Raw genomic sequence first — 22,632 nt, forward strand, 5'->3', positions numbered from 1 at the left:
ATCTGCCCTATTTTTAACCCTCCCCTTGAACACAAATAAAAATGACACCCAACGTATTCAATTTTTACCTCAGATTAACCTCAATATAATAAGTGCAATATTCATCTGCAGCCATTAAAACGCCGCAGCCCTCGTGGTCCGACTGTCCAGTGATATGTTTGAGGAGTTCACTGGCAAGACGCCCGACGAACGTCCCTCCTGTTGTATTTGGTTTCACACATCAAGAGCAGCAGGGAGGGGAAATGATGATTTATTATGTGAAGCGAGAAGCAGCCGGTGTGGACCGTACGACACACTGTAGTTCTCCATGTTCTCATCACGGTTCAGACATTGAAACAACAAAGACCAGAGGAGAGCACCTTTTTTCTTTAAAGCATTAAATGTTCTCATAGAAAAATACTTGTGTTACAGTCTGGACATGAGGTGATTATTGATTATTGGTCGTGAGAAACGCTCAGCTAACGTTCCTTCACTGAGTCAGATGCTGAATGAAAACCCAGATTGTGTCAGAAAGATGAAGGTCTCTCCCTGTGCAGGAGCTCTGGGTCTATGTGGTTAACTTCACGTTCGGCGCCCTGGCAGTTGTCCACCTGACGTACCTGGGATCTGTGTTCAACTCCAGTGTGGACTACATGGAGCAGGAGGAGGTAAGAGGATCCCCCGAGTTCTGTACAAGAAAGAGTACAACAAATACAACAAAATAAAAAAATAGCAAATGAATGGCATTCAAAGCTTAATATACATTATTTACATATGTTATATTTGTATGTGCAGAAGTAAAGAAGCAACTGTTGAGTCATTCTGAAGCTGAAGGTCACAGCGTGACTATTTTTATACATCACATTACTGTACACTGTGGCTGGAACATGTGAAATGCTACTGTACATACAACTGTAAGCGTAGCTGCTGTATTTATAGTTCAAAGCAGAGGATAGTTTGGTTAATGTTACATCTACCGATGAGTGGTTTTACTTTAGCTCTCAATCTGTTTATGAAGTAAGAAACAAATGAACCATGAGTCACAGTTTCCCGTAAAGATGTTTTTTTATGAAAAGTATAAAGAATATACTCGCCCTGCAGGACGACGCCACACACCACACCATTCAGAAGTGGTCGGAGCTGAGCTGGACGAGCCACTGGCTCACGTTCGGCTGCTGGGTTCTGTACCGACTCCTCCTCTGAGAGGACGAGCGAAGGAAAAGCAATAATCAAAGACGTCGGGTCGGTTTCTCCTCTTCTGCTCTGTGACGTTATTCTGCATCAGACTCAAGAGAACGGACTCAAACCTGAACGCAACAATCTACTGTAACCGTCATCACCTGCGGCGGGCTCGTCTCCACGATGTCCGCCCGCTCCTCCCTCCTCTCCTCCGGTTTCTGTGTGGAGCCGTCGTGTTGTGACAGCAGTTACCAGTGTCTCACGGTGAGTCACGATCAATATCCATCAGCCTGGAGCAGATGTGCAGATAGAAGCCGCTACCTGGGTGTCACCACCAACGGGAGATTCCCTTCACCTCCGGTGTTTCACAATCAGAGTTTTAGGTTTGAAAGATAAAACCCGACGATGCTCTTACAGTCCTCAAACCCCATGAAGAAATAAAGGCGTGTCTGCAACGTGGTGATGTCACCATGTTACGGAAGAAAAAACTATAACTCACTAGAGGAAAGAGAAAAACTGAAAAACCATAATGTGTCTCCTTTAAAAGGGAGAACTGTTTCCTGAGTGGTGAGTGTACTTTTTAGAAAACATGTATTTGTTAGTTGCAGATCAATCCTGTACATGTCTGGTGCTCTATGACTGCTGCAGAACAACAGTGTGACTCGTGCATATTTTAATTTGAGACAACGATGTCGATCTATGACAGAAGAATGATCCTCATCAATCTGCTGCTGCAGAGACAGAATCTGTTCGGAGAGTCGCTGTTGGATTTTCATGGGATTTGTTCTCCATAGGACAAACACAGAACCTCCCGACCACACGGCTCCTCAGCAGAGCTCGTCTCTGGAGCGCGTGACACAGTTTGACTTTGAGTTAAAAAAGCACAGGTTATGGTTGAAAGGCAGCAATTTTATCACCACTGACAAAGACAGTTCGCTTTTTTTGTGAATTTTAGATAAAGAAAAATAATCAGTAAATCTATTCATGTGCAGTTTCCTTAAAAGTGTTTGTATTTAGTTTTGTGTTATTTTTGATGATTTCCTGAAAATTCTACTTTGCTTAGAAAAGGTCTGATTAGTGTTTGTGGACATTGAAGAAAAAACCTCTTCAGTATTTAAATATGAAAGTTTAGAATCAGGGTTTTTACACTTGTGTTACTGTAGAGTAAAACAAATGTCACCTCTCTTCCAAGATTGAATTATACATTATATTAAATATTTATCCTGAAGTATAGATTTTTATTACACTGCTCGTTTGTGTAACTGATGAAAGAACTGGACTCATCACATCCCATCTCCGTCTTTATTAAACGTCACAGGATCAGAGCCTGAATGTCTCTGCAGAGAAACACGATCCCCTCGATCCAACAAGTATTTTAAATACCAAAATTTACTTTAAGATCTTTTTCCCCTGTCAATGTGAAAGCACTGTGATATTTTTATAAAAATTTTACACGAAACCTGCTTTTGACGTCCTCGTATGATTGTTGAATGTGGAAAAACAAACATGAATATTTACACACACACACACACACACACACAGATTCTCAGACTGATGCTGTAAGAAACAGTGGTTTATTTGAATCTTCATTATTTACAAGAAGAAGAAGGTTGTGGACTGTTGGACAGCCGATCGTAGTTTGCAGGTGAGTTTTCAATAGTCCAGTTTGAACCTGGAGTCTATTTCCAATAATCCGGAGCAGACAGTGATGGATGGAGAGTGGGTTCACTTCCTGTCTTCTGACGGACGTGAGCAGACGCTGTGATGGAGATCCAGAGTCTGCAGGCCCAGGGGAGGGGGAGGGGAGGGGGGACACTCAGCCCTGTTTGCCCCGAGGACCCCCGTGTTTACGACGGCAGGACCCCAGCAGCGTCTCCAGAGCCATCTTCACAAACGCCTGGAAGTTATTGCTTCTCGGCCTTCGGCTGTCCTGCGAGGGGACGAGACACACAGATACCTTCACTGGGGACACACACTTCCACTCCGAGTCAAATTCAAACTCTCCCGCTCGAGTCCGTTCTCGTCAGTGTTTACCTCCTTGCTTCTTGTTATCATCTCCTTTCTGATCAGCTTTCTTCGGCTGCTCCTTAGGACTCTGAGGTTGCTGTGAAGTTAAAGCAAATATACATGAAGATAAAGAAATGTCAACGGTCCAGAGGAGAACATTCAGATTTCGGACCGCGGAGGAGTTTCCTACCTTGGTAGTTGACTTCTTGTCCGACTTGTTACCTGCAAACAGTGGAAATGTTCAGATGTCACTGTTGCAACAGCTTTTCTCTGTTCCTCCGAACATGCAGTGTTTTCTGTTCTCTGTCATTCATCTGGATGATTCATCAGGCATCCAGATGAATCACAGAAAAACATTGTAGAATTTAAATTCGTGTTCACTCACCTTTTGTTCCTGGCATGTTGGCAGTGGTCCAGAGTCGGTGCTGTGAGGTGTTTTTTTGAGGACGCTGTGTTTAACGTAGCGTTGGACTCGCTGGTTTTATGGCCCGTGCTCGTGAATGGCTCTGTCCCTGGGGCCCCTTCGAGAAAGAGCAGCGTGAACAAGCAAAGAGCCCCGTCAGCTGAGCACGGCGCCGCGCGGCCCTGCTGAGCCAGGCGAAACCTCCCAGCTGACCTTGTGATTCTGCCCTTTGTGAAGCCGCTGGAACTGTGGCTGCGTTCACCTATTGTCCACGTGAAGACATGTCACAGCCAGGTGACGCGTTGGATTGGATTCTTTTTTTGAATATCAGATGGATTTCATGTGTTCACAGAGAGGAGCTGCTGTTCGAGACAGACAGAAGCCACTGGGGGTCTTCATAAGCTAAACTCAACATGTTTTGATCAATCAGATACAGGAGAGATGATTTTCTACCAGAAGCCTAAATGAATATGTTGTGGTCATGTCGTCGCTGCTTCAAGACATCATCATGTTCATGTTCATGCTTTTGATTTGACTATTATCACCAGTTCATTCTGTTTGGGTCAGGTAGTAACGGATTACACGTAATCTGGATTACCTAATCAGATTACAAAAAATAAGTGACTACAGACAGACCAGATTACATTTGAAAAATGTGTAATTAGATTACACAGTCAAGATCTCAAGGATTACTTCAGTACATTTTGGCGATGTTTTCAAAAATATGGCAATTTTAAAACTACAATTGTCACAAAAATACATATTACTGTAAAAATACATACTACTGTAAAAATCACTCACTAATATACACTCTCAGGTTGTTCATGTTTTATTTCATTTTTCTATTACTTAGATAATGATAAAGCTTTTTTGTTTTGTTTTTTAACGCTGAATATTTAAAATGAATTTTATTTGCGTTGAAAATGTATCTGATGTTTCAGTTTTAAAGATGAATTTGTTGCGGTTGTGTCCATGTTTTTGTTATGAGGTGCAATATTTTCAATGTTTGATTTTGAAGTAAATCCAAACGTATTCAGATTAGATTACATTATTTTTGTAATCCAACGGGTTACGTTAATGATTACAAAAAATCCCCATGTAATTTGTCAACATTTCAAAGTAATCTGACTCGACCCTGTTCACATGTGAGGACTGGGGGTGTGGGTGGGAGAGGATGTATTGGTAATGTTTATGTGTTATGTAATTATTGTTTCTCTTGTATGTTGTGTGGTAATTAATTCTGTATCTGTGTATTATTATGAATTAATCTCTATAAGAGGAGGTTCACAGCAGAGATTCATGAGTGAGGGTGAAATGTGAATGTATTTTACATGATGTAAACTCTATAAAGTATGGCTGATATCAACCAATCGTTTCGTCCCTGAGAACACGAGGAGAAACGCGGTTATTAGTTTGTGTTTGTGACGTATGAAGATGACGTCACCTCAGTCCTGTGGAAGCACCATGTTGTAAATCTGTGGTGAATAATGTTGAACATTATAATCGGATCACACCGTGACACCGGATCAACCGGTGGACGACGACGATCATCTGGGCTCGCGAGGCCTCCGCCGGTTGGCCTGGCAACAGCGGAGTCACGTGACGCGACCGGAAGAGAGAAGAGCAGCAGCGATGGAGAGAAGCTGAGGAAGGTGAAGCTGGTTCCTGTCTCTCGTGTTGTCACAGTGGAAACGTGATGCGCTGCGTGAGATTATCAACCGACATATTAAATATGTACATTAAAGAATTAACGTAAAAATAGATTTGTACGCGAGGACGTCGCTACTGGTGTTGTGGCTAACCTGCTAGCTGCTAGCTGTCGGTCGTTAGCTTCGCGCTAGCCTCTGTGCGGTGCTAACAGATAAATGTTAAGACAACTCACTGTAGCTCCGACAGATAATCATCACTGACATGATGAATATTAATAACAAAGTGTTTAATGTTCGATTCTGCTTCATCACCTGCTTCCGTGTTGTGACGCGAGGAGGGCGGGGCCTTGTTGTATAATTCATATGGGTGCTGAAGCTCGTGTGTGTGTGTGTGTGAGAGAGAGAGAGAGAGAGAGAGTGTGAGTGAGTGAGTGAGTGAGAGAGAGAGAGAGAGAGAGAGAGAGAGAGAGAGAGTGTGTGTGTGTGTGTGTGTGTGTGAGAGAGAGAGAGAGAGAGAGAGAGAGAGAGAGTGTGTGTGTGTGTGAGTGAGTGTGTGAGTGAGTGAGTGAGTGAGTGAGTGAGTGAGAGAGAGAGAGAGAGAGAGAGTGTGTGTGTGTGAGTGAGTGTGTTCGTTCGTACAGGTGCTTGAAATCCTTGAAAATGCTTAATTTTAAAGTTGTGTTTTCACGGTTTGAAAAGTGCTTGAATTTTGGTAAAGTGCTTAAAATGTATCTGACACATTTTAAACCATTTAACTTATGTGTCCTTTCATTTCTCATCCTTCTGTTATTTACGAAACAGAAATTTGGCTTTTTATAGCATAATACCATCTCTTTAAATGTGTGTATTCGTAGAAATATGTAATTTACCACCGTTGAAAATCAACCTCAAAAAGGCTTGAAAAGTGCTTGAATTTGACTTTGGAAAAGGTGTATGAACCCTGTGTGTTTCTCGACAGGGATCCGCTCTGCAGTGGCTCCATCTTTTACCCAGGGTGCTTGTGGAATGGCAGCAGTCTGGCAGCAAGTGTTGGCAGTGGACGCAAGGTACGTCTGAGTCAGATCAGATGATGGAGAAGAAGAAGCTTATGAATCACTTATGTGTTATTGTGTGTCCCCCTCCCTCTCTCCCTCCCCCCTCCCTCCCCAGGTACAATGCTTACCGCACGCCCACGTTCCCACAGTTCCGAACTCAGTACATCCGCCGACGCAGCCAGCTGCTCAGGGAGAACGCCAAGTGTGGCTTTGAGCCAGGGCTGCGCAGGCAGTACCTGAGGCTGCGCAGTCAGCTGCTGGCCCTGCGCTACGGGCCGCTGTCCGAGCAGAGCAGCTTCAGGGCCAGCAGTGTGCGCAGCTCCCGCACCACACTGGACCGCATGGAGGTCAGAACTAAAAGAACCAGACAGGACCGGGGAACGTAGAGAGAGGAGACAGAGTAGCAAGGGGGTTGACTGAAATATCTGAGAGTTGGATCAGAATGTATAATAATAAAAACATATGAAAGCCATGTGGATGATTAGACTTATAAATCAGAGTCAACAGGACGATAAATAACTGAGCAGCTTGGTTGAAATGGCCGACAATGCTCGTGTATGTGGGCAGTGTCGTTAACTTAAAACTGCATGGTACTCTTCAATATTTATTGATGCTTATTTTATGATTATTTGTGTTCACAACTTCTGTCATTACTTGTACTCACTCGTACGAGGTTCTGGTTCCCCCTCCTCTCCTCTCCCCTCGTGGACAGGACTTTGAGGAGGACCCTCGCGCCCAAGGGGCTCGTGGTCACCGCCGGTCCGTCAGCAGAGGCTCGTACCAGCTGCAGGCCCAGATGAACCGAGCCGGCGTCTATGACGAGAGGTACCAGCGGGTCACATTAATTTTACTGGCTGTAATCCCCTGAGTTGTGATCATATCTCACACATGACTTTATGATTGTGTGTATTTCCGTTCGCAGGCCTCCGGGCAGTCTGGTGCCGACCTCGGTGGCGGAGGCGAGCCGGGCCATGGCGGGCGACACGACTCTGAGTGAAAACTACGCCTTTGCTGGGATGCACCACATCTTTGACCAACACGTGGACTCTGCTGGTTGGTCGACTAAACTCCTCATGATCTTTTTTATAAAACAATAAGCATCAACATTCATTTAATTTTTCACTCCCCTCTAGTTCCACGGCTGCAGTTCGCCAATGACGACAAGCATCTGCTCGCCTGCTGCTCGCTGGACGGCAGCCTGTCCATCATGACGCTGTCCCCGCCTCCTGCCAGCGTGAAGGTGACGCTGAAAGGTCACGGAGGTCCCGTCACAGATTTCGCTTGGTCTCTGAGTAACGACATCATCGTGTCGACGTCACTGGACGGAACTCTGCGCATCTGGAACACGGAGGACGGTCGCTGCATCCGAGAGGTCAGAGACCCGGAGTCCAGCGAACTGCTCTGCTGCACCTTCCAGCCGATGAACAACAACCTGACTGTGGTGAGTCCTGCGTCCTCATCCAGCCAGAACTATGTTTATTTAATGAATTATTTTCATCTTACGTTTCGTTTTGTGCCATTAGATATTTTAAAGTCCCTCCACTCAAATAAGTGTTTTTCTTCTGTCTCTGTCCTCCAACATGTCGGACATCGACTATAGCGACTTGTATCTGGTGTTTTCACATTCCTCTCCTGGTTTCACTTCTCTGACATTTGAAATTCAAACGAATCCTGTTCAAGCTAGATTTGGTACGTCACAAATACAGAAAACCAATCGCTGTTGAATGTGAGGCAAAGAAATGGGAAACTTCCAGTGCAGCAGAGGCAGCGAATCATGAGAGGACGGCAGGTGTGTCAGCAGACAGTTAGCGTTAGCATTAGCAGTTAGCATCATGAGAGGACGGCAGGTGTGTCAGCAGACAGTTAGCGTTAGCATTAGCAGTTAGCATCATGAGAGGACGGCAGGTGTGTCAGCAGACAGTTAGCGTTAGCATTAGCAGTTAGCATCATGAGAGGACGGCAGGTGTGTCAGCAGACAGTTAGCGTTAGCATTAGCAGTTAGCATCTAGGAGGACGGCAGGTGTCAGCAGACAGTTAGCGTTAGCATTAGCAGTTAGCATCATGAGAGGACGGCAGGTGTTAGCAGACAGTTAGCGTTAGCATTAGCAATTAGCATCATGAGAGGACGGAGGGTGTCAGCAGACAGTTAGCGTTAGCATTAGCAGTTAGCATCATGAGAGGACGGCAGGTGTCAGCAGACAGTTAGCGTTAGCATTAGCAGTTAGCATCCACGAGAGGACGGCAGGTGTGTGAGCAGACAGTTAGCGTTAGCATTAGCAGTTAGCATCCACGAGAGGACGGCAGGTGTGTGAGCAGACAGTTTGCGTTAGCATTAGCAGTTAGCATCATGAGAGGACGGCAGGTGTGTCAGCTGACACCGTTAGCATTTTTTCTCATGAAGAACCAGTGAATCTCTTTTAATGTCAAATGGAAAAATTACTTTATTGTGATCAATAATGTAAAAAAATGAATGTAACAATCACCTTGTGATGGTTCCCACATAGTTGTTTTACTCCAACATCTTTCTTCATATGTCGAAGCTCAAATCGATGTTATGATGTTCAGAAATTATAGGGTTTTTTGTAAAAATGTTGGATATTTTTATAAGTACAGATGGTGACTTTTTACAGCTTTTATTTCCTCCTCAAGAGTTTATTACATTTAGTCACATTAGTTAATTTTATTTTATTCAAAATGTTTTAATTTTTGCATCTGAAGTATAATTTGCACACAAACCTCCAGTTACTTTCCTTAATAACTTTGTGCATATTTTCACACAGTGCTGATATTGATTAAGATTTTAAAATCAAAAGAAAAGTGGAAAATGTCTCAAGATAGTTTTGATTTAATTCTGTTTCTCAGTGTGAAGTCGAAGCGGAGATTCATTAAGTGAAACACGAGGGGGAAGATGACAGAACGAACAAGAAACACGTTTGTTTCTTTAGTGCAAGTTGATCTGGCCTCTTCTGCCCGGCAACAGCGAGATATTCACAGATTTTGTCTGTGTTTTGTCATATTGATGCATAAACCACAACAAATTGTAAAAAATATTTTGTATATGTCCATCACACGGTGCATCGTCTAGTGAAAACTCTCCAACCAGAGCCTCAGAGTCTCCGTCTGTGTTCCAGGTGGGAAACAGCAAACACCACCTGCAGGTGGTGAACATCTCCACGGGGAAGAAGGTGAAGGGCGGCAGCAGCAAGCTGACGGGCCGCGTGCTGTCGCTCTCCTTCGACGCTCCGGGCCGGATCCTCTGGGCCGGAGACGACCGGGGCAGCATCTTCTCCTTCCTCTTCGACATGGCCACAGGTGGGTTGAATCATAACCAGTGAATAATGTCTTTGTTTGAGAGGGGGAGTGGTTAACGTGTCTCTGCCCCTCCCACAGGGAAGCTGACCAAAGCCAAGCGCCTGGTGGTGAACGACGGCAGCTCCATCTGCAGCATCTCTGCTCGCTCCTGGATTAGCCGCGAGGCCCGAGACCCCTCGCTGCTGGTCAACGCATGCGTCAATAAGCTGCTGCTGTACAGGTCCGTCGCTGCTTATTCATCAGCTTGTGCCATTTTTAATTTCTCCGTATGTTTGAAGATGTATTTACGTGTTTCCTGTGCAGGGTGGTGGACAACGAGGGAACGCTGCAGCTGAAGAGAAGCTTCCCGATCCAACATGGCTCGCAGCACGTCCACAGCATCTTCTGCCCCCTCATGTCGTTCCGTCAGGGCGCCTGCGTGGGTGAGACGCTGCGACAGTTCACTTCGTTAGGGAACAGGCGGATCAATAAAAATAAAAACTTTTAGCAACAGTTTACCTTCATCTACCAAAGGGTTTTAAATGTTTAAAATAATCACAGATGTAATAAATTTAGGGCAGCAACTGACGATTATTTTCATAAGTGTTTAATCCACGATTAGTTGTTTGGTCCATAAAATTGTGAAAAATGTTGATTGTTTTTCTGAAATTTTCACATTTAAGAAGCTGAAATCAGAGAATTTAATTTTTTTAACTACTTGAAGCGATTAATCGATTATCAAAATAGTGGCCGATTAGTTTAGTAGTCAATTACTAAACGACTAACTGTTGCAGATCCATATAAATGAAATTCACACAGTAAGTTGTTCACGAGAGCAGGAATATTTGACCTTATTTAACTTCCCTTTCCTTTTATTAATTCATTAGAATGAACTTGTCAGGTTTTTTTCTTTTCAAGGATCGCCGCTGTTTGAATTATGACGTTCGTGTTTCTCACTCATTAACATTCCCTCGTGAATCTTCTCGTGATTTGTTTTAATGTGATTGTCAAAAAAATGTTATTTGCCAACTTCCATTATTTTTAACAAACGTTGACGACACTCGAGAAGCAGCTTCGCCAGATCCTTTCTTTTTTGTATCTGTTGACAAGTGTGAACGACTGAGACTGAATCATACCAATGATTTTATTAATAAAGTGTCACTCCTCCACAGTGACCGGCAGCGAGGACGCATGTGTCTACTTCTTCGACGTGGAGCGAAACACCAAGGCGATCGTGAACAAGCTGCAGGGCCACGGCGGCCCGGTGCTCGACGTCAGCTTCAACTGCGACGAGAGTCTGCTGGCGTCCGCCGACGCCACCGGCATGGTCATCATCTGGAGGCGGGAGCAAAAGTGACTTTGGTCGACCAATGAAATGCTTCCATCTGCTGCTGCTCCTTTAACCGTCCAATCACGAGTCTGTAGAGCTTCACTGGAATGTAACGGGCGTTTTTAATTTAATGATTCTCAAAGTGCAATCAGATAGAAAATAAATCATGGTGTGTGTTTGTGTGTGTGTGTGTGTGTGTGTGTCAACAAAGGAAGAAGAAGCATTATTCCGATGCATGTGTCATGGCTTCCTTCCTCCGACTGGATTCATAATCTTCCTGAGGAACGAGCCCGCAGCTCACTGACAGTTTCCCCAGATCTACTGTACTTTACTGTACTTCTCTGTTTATGTAAATCAAGTGTTGTAAAAAAAAAAAAACGCCTTATTTGCTTTTTCCATTCTGCAACTGCCTGTTTGCATTTTGAACACGTGCATGATATTAAACTCAGATTCGGTCGTAGGCAAATCAAATTGATCCCAACAAAAATAAATCTGTGTTTATAAGTGTGTTTGTACATGTGGGTGTGTTGGCTCCAGATTCATATAAGTTATTTAACACAGAATAAACTACTGTGACTGTCGTTTGTCTCGTGGCCTTTTTTAACACAATATCTTTGAAACGATGGAGTTTTAAAATAATGGAATATGAACGTAACATACAGACGCAGCTGGTCGAACCATCAGCGTGGGGGAGTTAGTCATCAAGACACAGGACCCCCCCCCCCCCCCCACGTCAAGGACGACAAGTCCATGTGTCTATAACTGTTACAAGATAAGTTGTTGTTCAATGTTCTCAGTGATTCAACCTCAGACGGTAGTTAATTCTTCTGCCTGTCAAGAATAAAAAATCACATTCATCATCACAGTTCATCTCCGTCAGTCAGTCGAGCCTCCACCTTGGTCCAGATCCACAACTGGATGGATGTTCATGTTCCCCAGAAGACGAACCTCCGAGGAGACTCACCCCGCGAACACGAGGTCCTGGAGAACGAATCCTCCTTGACAAACTATCCTGTCGTCCTCAGCTCTACTCTTTACGCTAAATGCTATGTAGCAAATGCTAACACATGCTAAACTAGCTCAGTGAACATTACACCTGCTAATGAACAGCATGCTAACATTCTCATTGACAGTGTGTTAGCATGTAGCATCTTCTGTTCGGGGCCTCGGCTGACGAACCTCAACTCGTCTTCACGTTATCAAATACATGATGAACCCAGTTGTTTCAACCTCAAGTACAAAATGAATATTTACAACGTTCCAGGTCGATAAGTGGTTCAATCACTCGTGAGTTTCATTTTAATCATTATTCACGGTGGAAATGATGGAAACTTTAAATAAGCATTACAACAACAAACACCATACTATTTTTTCTTTCTTTTGCAGAAGTGTTGGTGACCCTTCACGTATTTCCCGGGACCCTTTAGCTCGCAGCTTGGGAAACATCCACACACGCCACAGTTGTGTAAGTTGTAAAAATGAAACACCAGAAATCAGTCTCATGTCTCTCTCCCACACTTTTCACGCTGCCAGAAGAAAGAAAGAAAAATATAATCAACTGAAAATTGTGGAAACACGTTGGGGGTCGAAGGTCAGACCTGAGAGCTGTGTGAGCACCGACGGGTCGGAGGGAGAACGTTTTTAACACCATGTAGATGATTTATCCTCAAGTTCAGTTCCTTCAGACGTGACTTTGTTCCTCTCGAGGTCGTCGAGGTCTTCGAGGGAGAGACAGCTCGATGGATGGTCTCTGTCGGGGGAAGGTCACGACGGGCCGGACGGAGAGCGAACACAAACCTGCATCTGCAGTGGGCGAACATACGTTTCCACAAAATGAGTAAGACGATCTTTGTTGTGTTGCATCTCGCAGAGAAGTGGGAAGGAAACTAAAAATAATCACACACAGAGAACCTGTGAAACCTGGACGCTGCTCACAGCTGCTCTCCATCATGGAGACAATGGAAATGATCTCTCGTTCAAACTCAGAATATCGTCTGATTGTTCATCAAGAGAATACACAATCACAAGATGGCTGCATTTTCAGTCGGGTCCTAATTAAGACTGAAAAGTTTCCTTCTTTCCACCTTTTCTGTTACAAAAGATTCTGACGTGAAGAGCAGAGCATGTTTTCTTCGAGGACATGTCATGTAGTTAGGTTTTAGAACAGACACGTACATAGATGATGGACATACAAAGGTTCTGCTTTTAAGCATCAACATCCAATGATTTTTTTTCCTAATTTGTACAAAAAATGTCAATAAGCTCAACTGATGATCTGATGGACACGTCCGTCAGTGTGTTTCTGCTTCAGCCCACATTTAGAGACCACATGAAGACCTTTGCAGAACAAATGTTTTATTCTGCTTCATTGTTTGAAGCAGAATTAAAATTTTGAGGTAATAAAACAACATATTCTAAACATAATACATCAGAAATAAAATGCTTCATTGCTCTACTATATTAAAAAAAAGGATTTTGTTCCTGTAGCCTGTTCTGGAATATGACCAATAGCTTATTATATCTAATGTGAGCTATTTTTAACTTAAGATTAATATTTCTGAATAACACTGTATATAATTGTTTAGTCGTGTTCTCAATTTTTTAAACTCATTGCTATATTTGCAACTGCAACACTATATTTTATCATTTTCCATTATCCTGTACTTTTAATATTTAAGACGTCAGCTTAAGAAAACATTTTGATCCCATACGTGATGAGTGTGTAGCAGCTGTACTGTAAGTCACAGACAGTTGATCTGTGCACTTCGCACTGGACAAATGAATAAAACATGAATAACTCCTTCTGACTGGCCCGTGGTTGTCGGTCCACGTGACTTCTTTCATCTCCACACATCACACTCTTCATCTCGTCTGTGCTCAGGAGCTGAAACACAGGATGTGATTTGTGCAGCTGAAGGATGAAGTGATTGTCGTCCAGCGGCCGTGTCGACATCCAGACAGGTCACAAACTCAGAATGCATCAGAAAGTAGAGTCTTTATTGATGAGTGGGCAAAAGAACCACCTCAGTTAAACTGTACACTTACAGGATTTCATCTCGCCAGACGTAAAAACTCATGGACCTCGGTTCACTTTTTTTTGCTTTTCGTCATCTGTACAAGTTGTAATCGCCGGTCCTGGATCTATGGAATGCAGTGGAATGCATGCTAATACAGTATGCTGCTGTGCAAAGTGTCCACGCTGAGAGATAAAATCGACTGCACGGATATTTCTATGCTTTGACATACTGTAGGTCAGACATTTGCATTACATGAATCTTAATTTGGAGCGACGGCTTAATGTCGTCTAAGCCGGTTTCCACACTGCCCAACATCTGTGGGGTCGCGTCCCGCCGCCGCCGAGCTGCGTCTCCGATGTTCTGTGATCCAGACTCGCACGCGGCGACATTTACATTTGAGGGGAAAATAAGTCGACCTGGTAACATTCACGGTTCCATCAAGTGCCACTTCGTGTCTTCTTCATCATCTTCTTCTTTTTTCTTGTATTCTCATAACAGTACTTTAAAAACATTCTCAAGATCATCATTTGCAAATAAATGTTCATTTGCCAAATGATTTTTTTAAAAGTCATAATTTACATTGAACCATTCACGTCGTTAAATCCTACACGGCCTCGTTCGCACTGTACAAAGTGTTGTTCCCTAATTATCCCATTATCCATCTGTAGTTCACGTTTGCTTTTACATTACCGTTAAAAATAAAACTGCATTTTCAGTTGTGTACAAATCCATTTAAAGGATAAATTTCCAAATGATGACTGTTCAAATTTGCATGATTTTGAGGCCACAAGATGGTGGCTCCTTCTCATATCGACTCAGTTTGACTGGAACATATTTTATCATCATTATTATTCTCTCTCTCTCTTCTCTTTCCACTTCCTCCTCACACACACACATACACACAAATGCTATATAAAAACACACAAGCAGGAATAGACATTCCTGTACAGTCTATACAATATCAAATCAAGTCATATTTCAAAATAGTGTCATCTGCTTAACATGTATCGTTTACAAAGAAAAGGAAAACAGGCAATTTTTTTTTTATGATACAAAGAAACCTGACACGCCCTAAATCAAGTTTAAAAAAAAATCAAGCATGTTACAGGTTCTTAGCTTCACAACAGCTATTTAAATGTCTCCAAGGTCATTGGGACAATCGATATTCAGTGGTTCTCCTGTGAACCAGATGAAGAGAAGTTCGGATCCATCAGAACCTCAGCAGTGTTCTGATCACAGTCCACAGGGATCCCGACCGTCGGTGTCTCGGCCTCGTGCGACACACAAACTACTCCCGTGTCCCTCTGAAATAAGGCAACATCAATTTAAAATGGCATCTGTCACACGTAGTTGGTGATTGCTGGGATCGCTCCTCCCCACCAATCGTACAGTAGATCATCAGGAATACGAACCGGGGGCGTATCTCTCTCTCCCCCGTTCAAACCTCTGCACCGACACACTAATTCAAACATCAACATTCCTCATAAAGTCGCCTGCGTCTGTCGGCAACCGATTGGACTTTGTTGTCGCAAAACAACAAACCACACACGAACACGTAACCAAGGTGCATCACGTCACTTCTACTCCGCCACATTCCACCTTCAAAACCCCCCAAACATTCACTCGGCACATGGGCTCACGTCTCCTCACATGATGCAGTAGGCCTCGTCCTGGGGCAGGTGTTGTTTAGTCCTCCAGTAGGTGGGCAGGTGAGCGCGCAGCACTTTCCTCAGGTCCTCGTTGAGCAGCAGACAGAAGATGGGGTTGACTCCGGCCTGGGCGAAGCTCATCCACACGGTGATGGACAGGTACCGGTGAGGGATGGTGCAGGACTTGACAAACACCCTCCAGAAGCACGCCACGATGTAGGGAGCCCAGAGCACCAGGAAGAGCAGGGTGATGGTGTAGAACATCCGGCCCAGCCTCCTCTCGGACCTCACCTCCTCCATCCCGAGCAGCCGCCGGTGTTGATTGTGTAGATTTTGCCTGATGCCCAACAGAGTGGGTGGCATGGGCCCCCGGCCGAACCCTGCGATCCAGTTGGCTGCAGCTTGACCTGTGGCCCCGGGACCGTGGAAGGTCCAGTTCTGGCTGATGGCAGGAACCAGCTGGACGGGTTTCATCTTGCGGTGCCTGTACTCGAACAGCAGCAGCTTGGCGTAGAAGCCGTGGGTGGCCAGGACCACCACGGCCAGCATGAGCATGAAGCCCAGGGTGTCGTTGGTCTTCAGGTAGCGGTGCTCAAAAATACACTGGTCCTCGTCCCGGATGAACTTGTACGTCCCCACGTCAAAGACGGGCGGGAACGCCATGGCGACGGCCAGCGTCCACACCATGCAAATGATGGCGGCGCAGGTCCAGATGGTCATGCGCTTGGCGTAGAATCGGTGGTGGGCAATGGCAAGGTAGCGGGTGACGGCCACGCAGAACAGCATGAAGGCAGCGTGAAAACAAAAGAGCACGGCCATGAAGGCCACAACTTTACAGCTCAGGGCGCTGTAAGTCCAGGCCGAGCTGTTGTGCACGGACACCAGCACGAAGGGGAAGCAGGCGGCCGAGCGAACCGCGTCGGCCAGGCACAAGTCCAGGAGAAAGAAGTACGGAGCCTTGTGGAGTGTCCGGTCCCGCAGGACCAGCAGGGAGACCAGGAGGTTTCCTACCAGGCTGACACAGATGATCAAACCCAAGAAGACCAGCTTGAAGTAGGCAGACATATCTGTGGCAGAGAGTCCTCCGCCGCTGCCGTCACCGCTGCTGCTGCCGCCGCCTCGCGCCAGTCCGCTCTGCGAGGCCAGCACGGCCAGCAGACTGCCAGGGCCGTCGATGGCAAAGCTCTGGTTAGACATTCTGTCTCCTTGCACGGGAGCCGGCCTCGTTCGGCCCTTCAGCAACACCAGCGATCCTCCCACGGCTCGCTCGTCTTTACAGGGAGAGGCTGCGAGGATCCGTTCTACCCGACAGACTCATCCGTCCTCTTTGTCCACAAGCACAGCACCTGCGAACAGAGACACACGTATTGAGAGAGAATGAAAAGAGAAAACAAGATGTCTGACGACGTGCACGTTAGCTCTGGAGCAGCGGCGGAAACAGAACTCAACCTTTAGCGGCGTGGACACAGAAGTGCTGTGTCGGGGCATCACAGTGGAAATATGTGCCTTCCTGTTTCTGTGGGGCTGGATGGGATCAGCAGCTCTACAGCATGCCAGCTCCTCGGCTCTCTCAGTAATTACCTTTGCCCGTTGCTAAGATACAACAGCTCACATACTTTGTGCAAGTGTGGGTGTTTGAGTGAATGCACGGGGGTGTACGGGGGGATGGAGCAGACAGGAACCAACACAGGCTGCGTCCAACAAAACAAGAGATGTTGTAAATGAGCAGAGAACATTTGAGGCTTTTCTCCCCGACGCTCTGCGAATGTGTGACGCTGAACCATTCACAGTCCAGAGCAAGTGAGAGATATGACCCTCAGACCCTCAGACCCTCAGACCCTCAGACCTCAGACCCTCAGACCCTCAGACCCTCAGACCTCAGACCCTCAGACCCTCAGACCTCAGACCTCAGACCCTCAGACCCTCAGACCTCAGACCCTCAGACCCTCAGACCTCAGACCCTCAGACCCTCAGACCCTCAGACCTCAGACCCTCAGACCCTCAGACCCTCAGACCTCAGACCTCAGACCCTCAGACCTCAGACCCTCAGACCTCAGACCCTCAGACCTCAGACCTCAGACCTCAGACCTCAGACCCTCAGACCCTCAGACCCTCAGACCTCAGACCCTCAGACCCTCAGACCCTCAGACCTCAGACCTCAGACCCTCAGACCCTCAGACCCTCAGACCCTCAGACCCTCAGACCTCAGACCCTCAGACCTCAGACCCTCAGACCTCAGACCTCAGACCCTCAGACCCTCAGACCCTCAGACCTCAGACCTCAGACCCTCAGACCCTCAGACCCTCAGACCCTCAGACCTCAGACCCTCAGACCTCAGACCCTCAGACCTCAGACCCTCAGACCTCAGACCTCAGACCCTCAGACCCTCAGACCTCAGACCCTCAGACCCTCAGACCTCAGACCCTCAGACCCTCAGACCTCAGACCTCAGACCCCTAGACCCTCAGACCTCAGACCTCAGACCTCAGACCCTCAGACCTTCAGACCTCAGACCTCAGACCCTCAGACCTTCAGACCTCAGACCCTCAGACCTCAGACCTCAGACCCTCAGGCCTCAGACCCTCAGACCTTCAGACCTCAGACCTCAGACCCTCAGACCTTCAGACCTCAGACCTCAGACCCTCAGACCTCAGACCCTCAGACCCTCAGACCCTCAGACCCCTAGACCCTCAGACCTCAGACCCTCAGACCTCAGACCCTCAGACCTCAGACCCTCAGACCTCAGACCCTCAGACCCTCAGACCCTCAGACCTTCAGACCTCAGACCCTCAGACCTTCAGACCTCAGACCTCAGACCCTCAGACCTTCAGACCTCAGACCCTCAGACCCTCAGACCCTCAGACCTTCAGACCTTCAGACCTCAGACCCTCAGACCTCAGACCTCAGACCCTCAGACCTTCAGACCTCAGACCTCAGACCCTCAGACCCTCAGACCTTCAGACCTCAGACCCTCAGACCCTCAGACCCTCCCTGTCTGAAGACGTCTGGATTTAAAAACATGAACATTTTCAGATTCAAAGAAAAAACCAACACTTGACAGACACAAGGTGAGGATGAAGCCGAGCTCCCTCGTCTGTGTAGGCCAGGAAACACAATATGATCACACACAACAACAAGCGTTCCTCTGCCACCTTGACAAACATCATGTCACCTGATCAGATGGCTGCCATGTCGGAGAGGCCCGAGACACAGACGGGAGATGAACAGGTGTCAGCATCCCCTCTGAGTGTGTGTGTGTGTGTGTGTGTGTGTGTGTGTGTGTGTGTGTGTGTGTATATATATGTATATATTTGTATGTGTGTGTGTGTGTGTGTGTGTATATATATGTATATATATGTATATATTTGTATGTGTGTGTGTGTGTGTGTGTATAGAGATGATAACCTACCTTTCATATCATCATTACAGAGCAGATCTTCTCTTCTTTCACGGAAGAAAACAAAAACAAAAACAAAATAATAATAATAATAATAATAATAATAGAAAGAAAAGATCCAGTCGCTTTGTTTCACTGTTCGTCAGATCGAGAGAAAAACACATGAGGAGGCTTCATGCTCTCAACACCTGTTCTACATGAATCCATCCACCGAGTGACATGTCATAATAATCATCATCATGTCGAGGTTCTAATAATCAACAGCTGCACCAACGAGCCAGGATGATGATGATGAGGAGGAGGAGGAGGAGGAGGAAGAAAAGATCCCGAGCCTCCCTGTTCCTGATGAGTCCGAATATCATCCGACAAAACAGCGTTTATGTTGCATCACGTCGAGGAGCAGAACCCGAGGACACACACACATCTGGTCCGGTTCATCTTGTCCAAAAATGATGTCAGATTTTCAAACGCTTATGATGAAAACAACCCACCAGACGGAGGAGAGGAAGAGAGGAGGAGAGGAGGAGAAGAACAATTAGTCCGCACAGACGACGACGCGTCTCTGTTCTCCATCTTCAGTCCGACGAGAGGAGGAGAGGAGGAGGATGAGAGGAGGAGGAGGAGAGAAGGAGGATGAGAGGAGGAGGAGGAGAGAAGGAGGATGAGAGGAGGAAGAGGAGGAGGAGGAGGAGGCGACGTGCTCGTGTCTTCACCCCGAGCGGCGGACGAGCTGCGGTCTTCGTGTTGCTGCCCGGAGAACGAGCAGGACGCAGATTAGGAAGAAATACATGTGATGACAAACATCCAAGAGGCGAGATGCGATATTAATCTACAGAGAATAAAAAACACACACGCCTTAAACGAATCATTCCTGAATAATCCCAATTATGGCTCCTCGAGAGGAGGAAGCTCGCACATTCACGGAAACAGTCGGTTTTATTCGGAGGGGAGGGGAGAGGGAGAGAGAGAGGGATGAGAGAGAGAGGGATGAGAGAGAGAGGGATGAGAGAGAGGGGGATGAGAGAGAGAGGGATGAGAGAGAGAGGGGGATGAGAGAGAGAGGGATGAGAGAGAGGGGGATGAGAGAGAGAGAGAGAGGGGGGGGGAGAGGGAGAGAGAGAGGGATGAGAGAGAGAGGGATGAGAGAGAGGGGGATGAGAGAGAGGGGGATGAGAGAGAGAGGGATGAGAGAGAGAGGGATGAGAGAGAGGGGGATGAGAGAGAGAGAGGAAGGAGAGAGAGAGGGATGAGAGAGAGGGGGATGAGAGAGAGGGGGATGAGAGAGAGAGGGATGAGAGAGAGAGGGATGAGAGAGAGGGGGATGAGAGAGAGAGGGGGATGAGAGAGAGAGGGATGAGAGAGAGGGGGATGAGAGAGAGAGAGAGAGGGGGGGAGAGGGAGAGAGAGAGGGATGAGAGAGAGAGGGGGATGAGAGAGAGAGGGATGAGAGAGAGAGGGATGAGAGAGAGAGGGGGATGAGAGAGAGAGAGAGGGATGAGAGAGAGAGGGGGATGAGAGAGAGAGAGAGAGGGATGAGAGAGAGAGGGGGATGAGAGAGAGAGGGATGAGAGAGAGGGGGGAGAGGGAGAGAGAGAGGAGGGGAGAGAGAGGGGGATGAGAGAGAGAGAGAGGGAGAGAGGGGGATGAGAGAGGGAGAGAGAGGGATGAGAGAGAGAGGGATGAGGGAGAGAGGGGGGTGAGAGAGGGAGAGAGAGAGGGATGAGAGAGAGAGAGAGGGATGAGGGAGAGAGGGGGATGAGAGAGGGAGGGGGGAGAGAGAGAGAGAGGGATGAGAGATAAAGAGAGAGAGAGAGGGATGAGGGAGAGAGAGAGGGATGAGAGAGGGAGGGGGGAGAGAGAGAGAGAGGGATGAGAGATAAAGAGAGAGAGAGAGGGATGAGGGAGAGAGAGAGGGATGAGAGAGAGAGAGAGAGAGAGGGATGCGAGAGAGAGGGGGATGAGAGAGGGGGAGGGAGAGGGAGAGAGAGAGAGAGAGGGGGGGGGGATGGGAGAGAAAGGGGGAGGGGGGCATGTGCAGCAGCATTGTGGGAAATATAATTTAAAAGTGATCTTTAATTCTCACTGTGTTTCCAGGACCGCAGCAAGGCATTCTGGGTCCTTATTTAAAAGAGGGGGGGGGGGGGCTTGAATCTAAAACCAACATCCCATAAATATAGTTTATATTCTGTGATGAGGATTAAAATAAAAAGTAGCCAATGAGGAAATGTGTCTAAAACCTGTATTCTGTGTGCTGACCAGCAGAGGGCGACTCCCAGCGAGAGGAGTTTATGGATCAATCTCTAGTTTCAAGTCTTCTTCAACACACGATGTTCATTTTGTACATTATTATCCATCTACGGTCAAACAGACCATAAAGCGAGCGTCAATACTTCATCTGAAGCCATAACCACAAACATCATCACATTACTGTAGTTTATGTTCATAAATATATATATACATATATATAGTGATGAGGATGTAGAAACTACAGATTGTGCCTGTCCACTTCCTGTTAATCCCATCGTACTTCATTTACCTGCAACTCACTGCGAGAGTATTTTTTTCAGTTATTTTTTATTGTACTATAATAAAATGGTGACGACGTTGTGCGTGTAATCATTGTGCAAATCTTCAATTTAAATAAAAAAGGAACAACATCGTCCCACACATTTTCCATTCAGACTTGTGATTTGCAGCTTTTGTAACATGATAACTGGTGTCAACACTGAAATTCATGGATTCACGTGTTGTGTGTATCACACATTACATCTTTAATAGTTTTATTTGATCACTTTTTTATTTTAGTATGCACAGTTTGTTTATTTCATCTGCCTCTTGTATCCCTGAAGCCTCTCATGTAAATGTTTTGATCATATCATTTTATCGGTTAATTAATTAATTCAGCCCTTAACTGTTGATCTCAATGAAAATGAAAGTGACAATTTATGAATTTTGAGAATTTATGAGATTTAGTCAGTTAGTTGCCCCGGGCCGTCTGCCTGAGGCTTCATTTTGGATAAAAATGTTGATTTCTTTGTGAATAACACGAGGAACAGACAGAAGAAGCAGACAGTGACGACGGATGATGGAGCAGATGAAGCTGCTCGTTCTCTGAGTGACGCGACGTGTTGAAGGAGGAATCAACCAGAACAGGATTTGTCTCGTCTCTCGGGGGGATTTCGCTGTCAAAGACCTTATTTAAGTGAAATCTTGTTTTCAGCTGTTTCTGCTGATGACATGGCTTCGTTCCCGTTGGAGCGACGTCACCGAGGGTGAGATCTGAAAAGTCTTCTGTCACAACAGAAACAAAGAAGCTCCTTTGTTTTAAAGGCGTTCAGCGACGAACAGTAGATTACGACTTGAAAGACAGTAATTATTCCACAGGGAGCGTCTGTTAATTCACACTGATAATCCTCCTCGGGTCAGTTTTTAATTCTGCTTACATTATTAATACTTTCCACACAAGCGATGTGACCATCACACTAACCGTTTCCCGGCAGGACTCTGAGAAATAAAAACCCTCCCGCGTCTGCTGTTCACAGGCCGTAATCCAGAGACTTGTATGGTTATGATCAGAAAGAGTCTGAGACGTGTCTGCGTGTTGCATCTGAAGATCGTCAGCTGACTCCAGCTCGCTCTGCACTGGAGCGTGACCTCCGTGCAATGCACGACCTTTGGCTTCTACTGTATCTGCAGCT

At 46.2% G+C, this 22,632-nt stretch overlaps 3 protein-coding genes and 1 long non-coding RNA gene across 6 annotated transcripts in view; 2 read left to right on the forward strand and 2 right to left on the reverse strand.

Annotated features, from left to right (window-relative positions):
- The window catches only part of LOC118317438 (protein-serine O-palmitoleoyltransferase porcupine-like), a 7,911-nt gene extending 5,294 nt beyond the window's left edge, over window positions 1-2,617 (forward strand). For all 3 annotated transcript variants that reach the window (XM_047331346.1, XM_035646123.2, XM_035646124.2), the window contains 2 exons: window positions 537-647; window positions 1,081-2,617. In XM_047331346.1, coding sequence (XP_047187302.1) covers window positions 537-647; window positions 1,081-1,182 — 213 coding nt within the window. In that variant the 3' untranslated portion in view covers window positions 1,183-2,617. The remainder of the gene's footprint in view (window positions 1-536; window positions 648-1,080) is intronic.
- A 96-nt stretch (window positions 2,618-2,713) lies between these two features.
- On the reverse strand, window positions 2,714-5,577 carry LOC118317441. Its single transcript, XR_007030514.1, has 5 exons — window positions 5,371-5,577; window positions 3,551-5,269; window positions 3,356-3,387; window positions 3,193-3,262; window positions 2,714-3,088 (listed from the first exon to the last, which is right to left on the reverse strand). It is a non-coding gene; the product is annotated as an uncharacterized LOC118317441 (long non-coding RNA).
- Window positions 5,084-11,453, forward strand: wdr13 (WD repeat domain 13). Its single transcript, XM_035646126.2, has 10 exons — window positions 5,084-5,220; window positions 6,176-6,263; window positions 6,367-6,598; window positions 6,964-7,076; window positions 7,174-7,304; window positions 7,385-7,692; window positions 9,383-9,563; window positions 9,642-9,783; window positions 9,867-9,985; window positions 10,715-11,453. The coding sequence occupies exons 2-10, from the start codon at window positions 6,223-6,225 to the stop codon at window positions 10,897-10,899; spliced, it is 1,452 nt and encodes a 483-aa protein (XP_035502019.1). The 5' UTR covers window positions 5,084-5,220; window positions 6,176-6,222; the 3' UTR covers window positions 10,900-11,453.
- Window positions 11,454-13,848: 2,395 nt separating this feature from the next.
- Window positions 13,849-19,887, reverse strand: LOC118317440 (probable G-protein coupled receptor 173). Its single transcript, XM_035646127.2, has 2 exons — window positions 18,947-19,887; window positions 13,849-16,884 (listed from the first exon to the last, which is right to left on the reverse strand). The coding sequence occupies exon 2, from the start codon at window positions 16,733-16,735 to the stop codon at window positions 15,536-15,538; it is 1,200 nt and encodes a 399-aa protein (XP_035502020.1). The 5' UTR covers window positions 16,736-16,884; window positions 18,947-19,887; the 3' UTR covers window positions 13,849-15,535.
- Between the last annotated feature and the right edge of the window lie 2,745 nt (window positions 19,888-22,632).

Source organism: Scophthalmus maximus, chromosome 3 (genome assembly GCF_022379125.1).
Source record: "Scophthalmus maximus strain ysfricsl-2021 chromosome 3, ASM2237912v1, whole genome shotgun sequence".
Lineage (NCBI taxonomy): Eukaryota > Metazoa > Chordata > Actinopteri > Pleuronectiformes > Scophthalmidae > Scophthalmus > Scophthalmus maximus.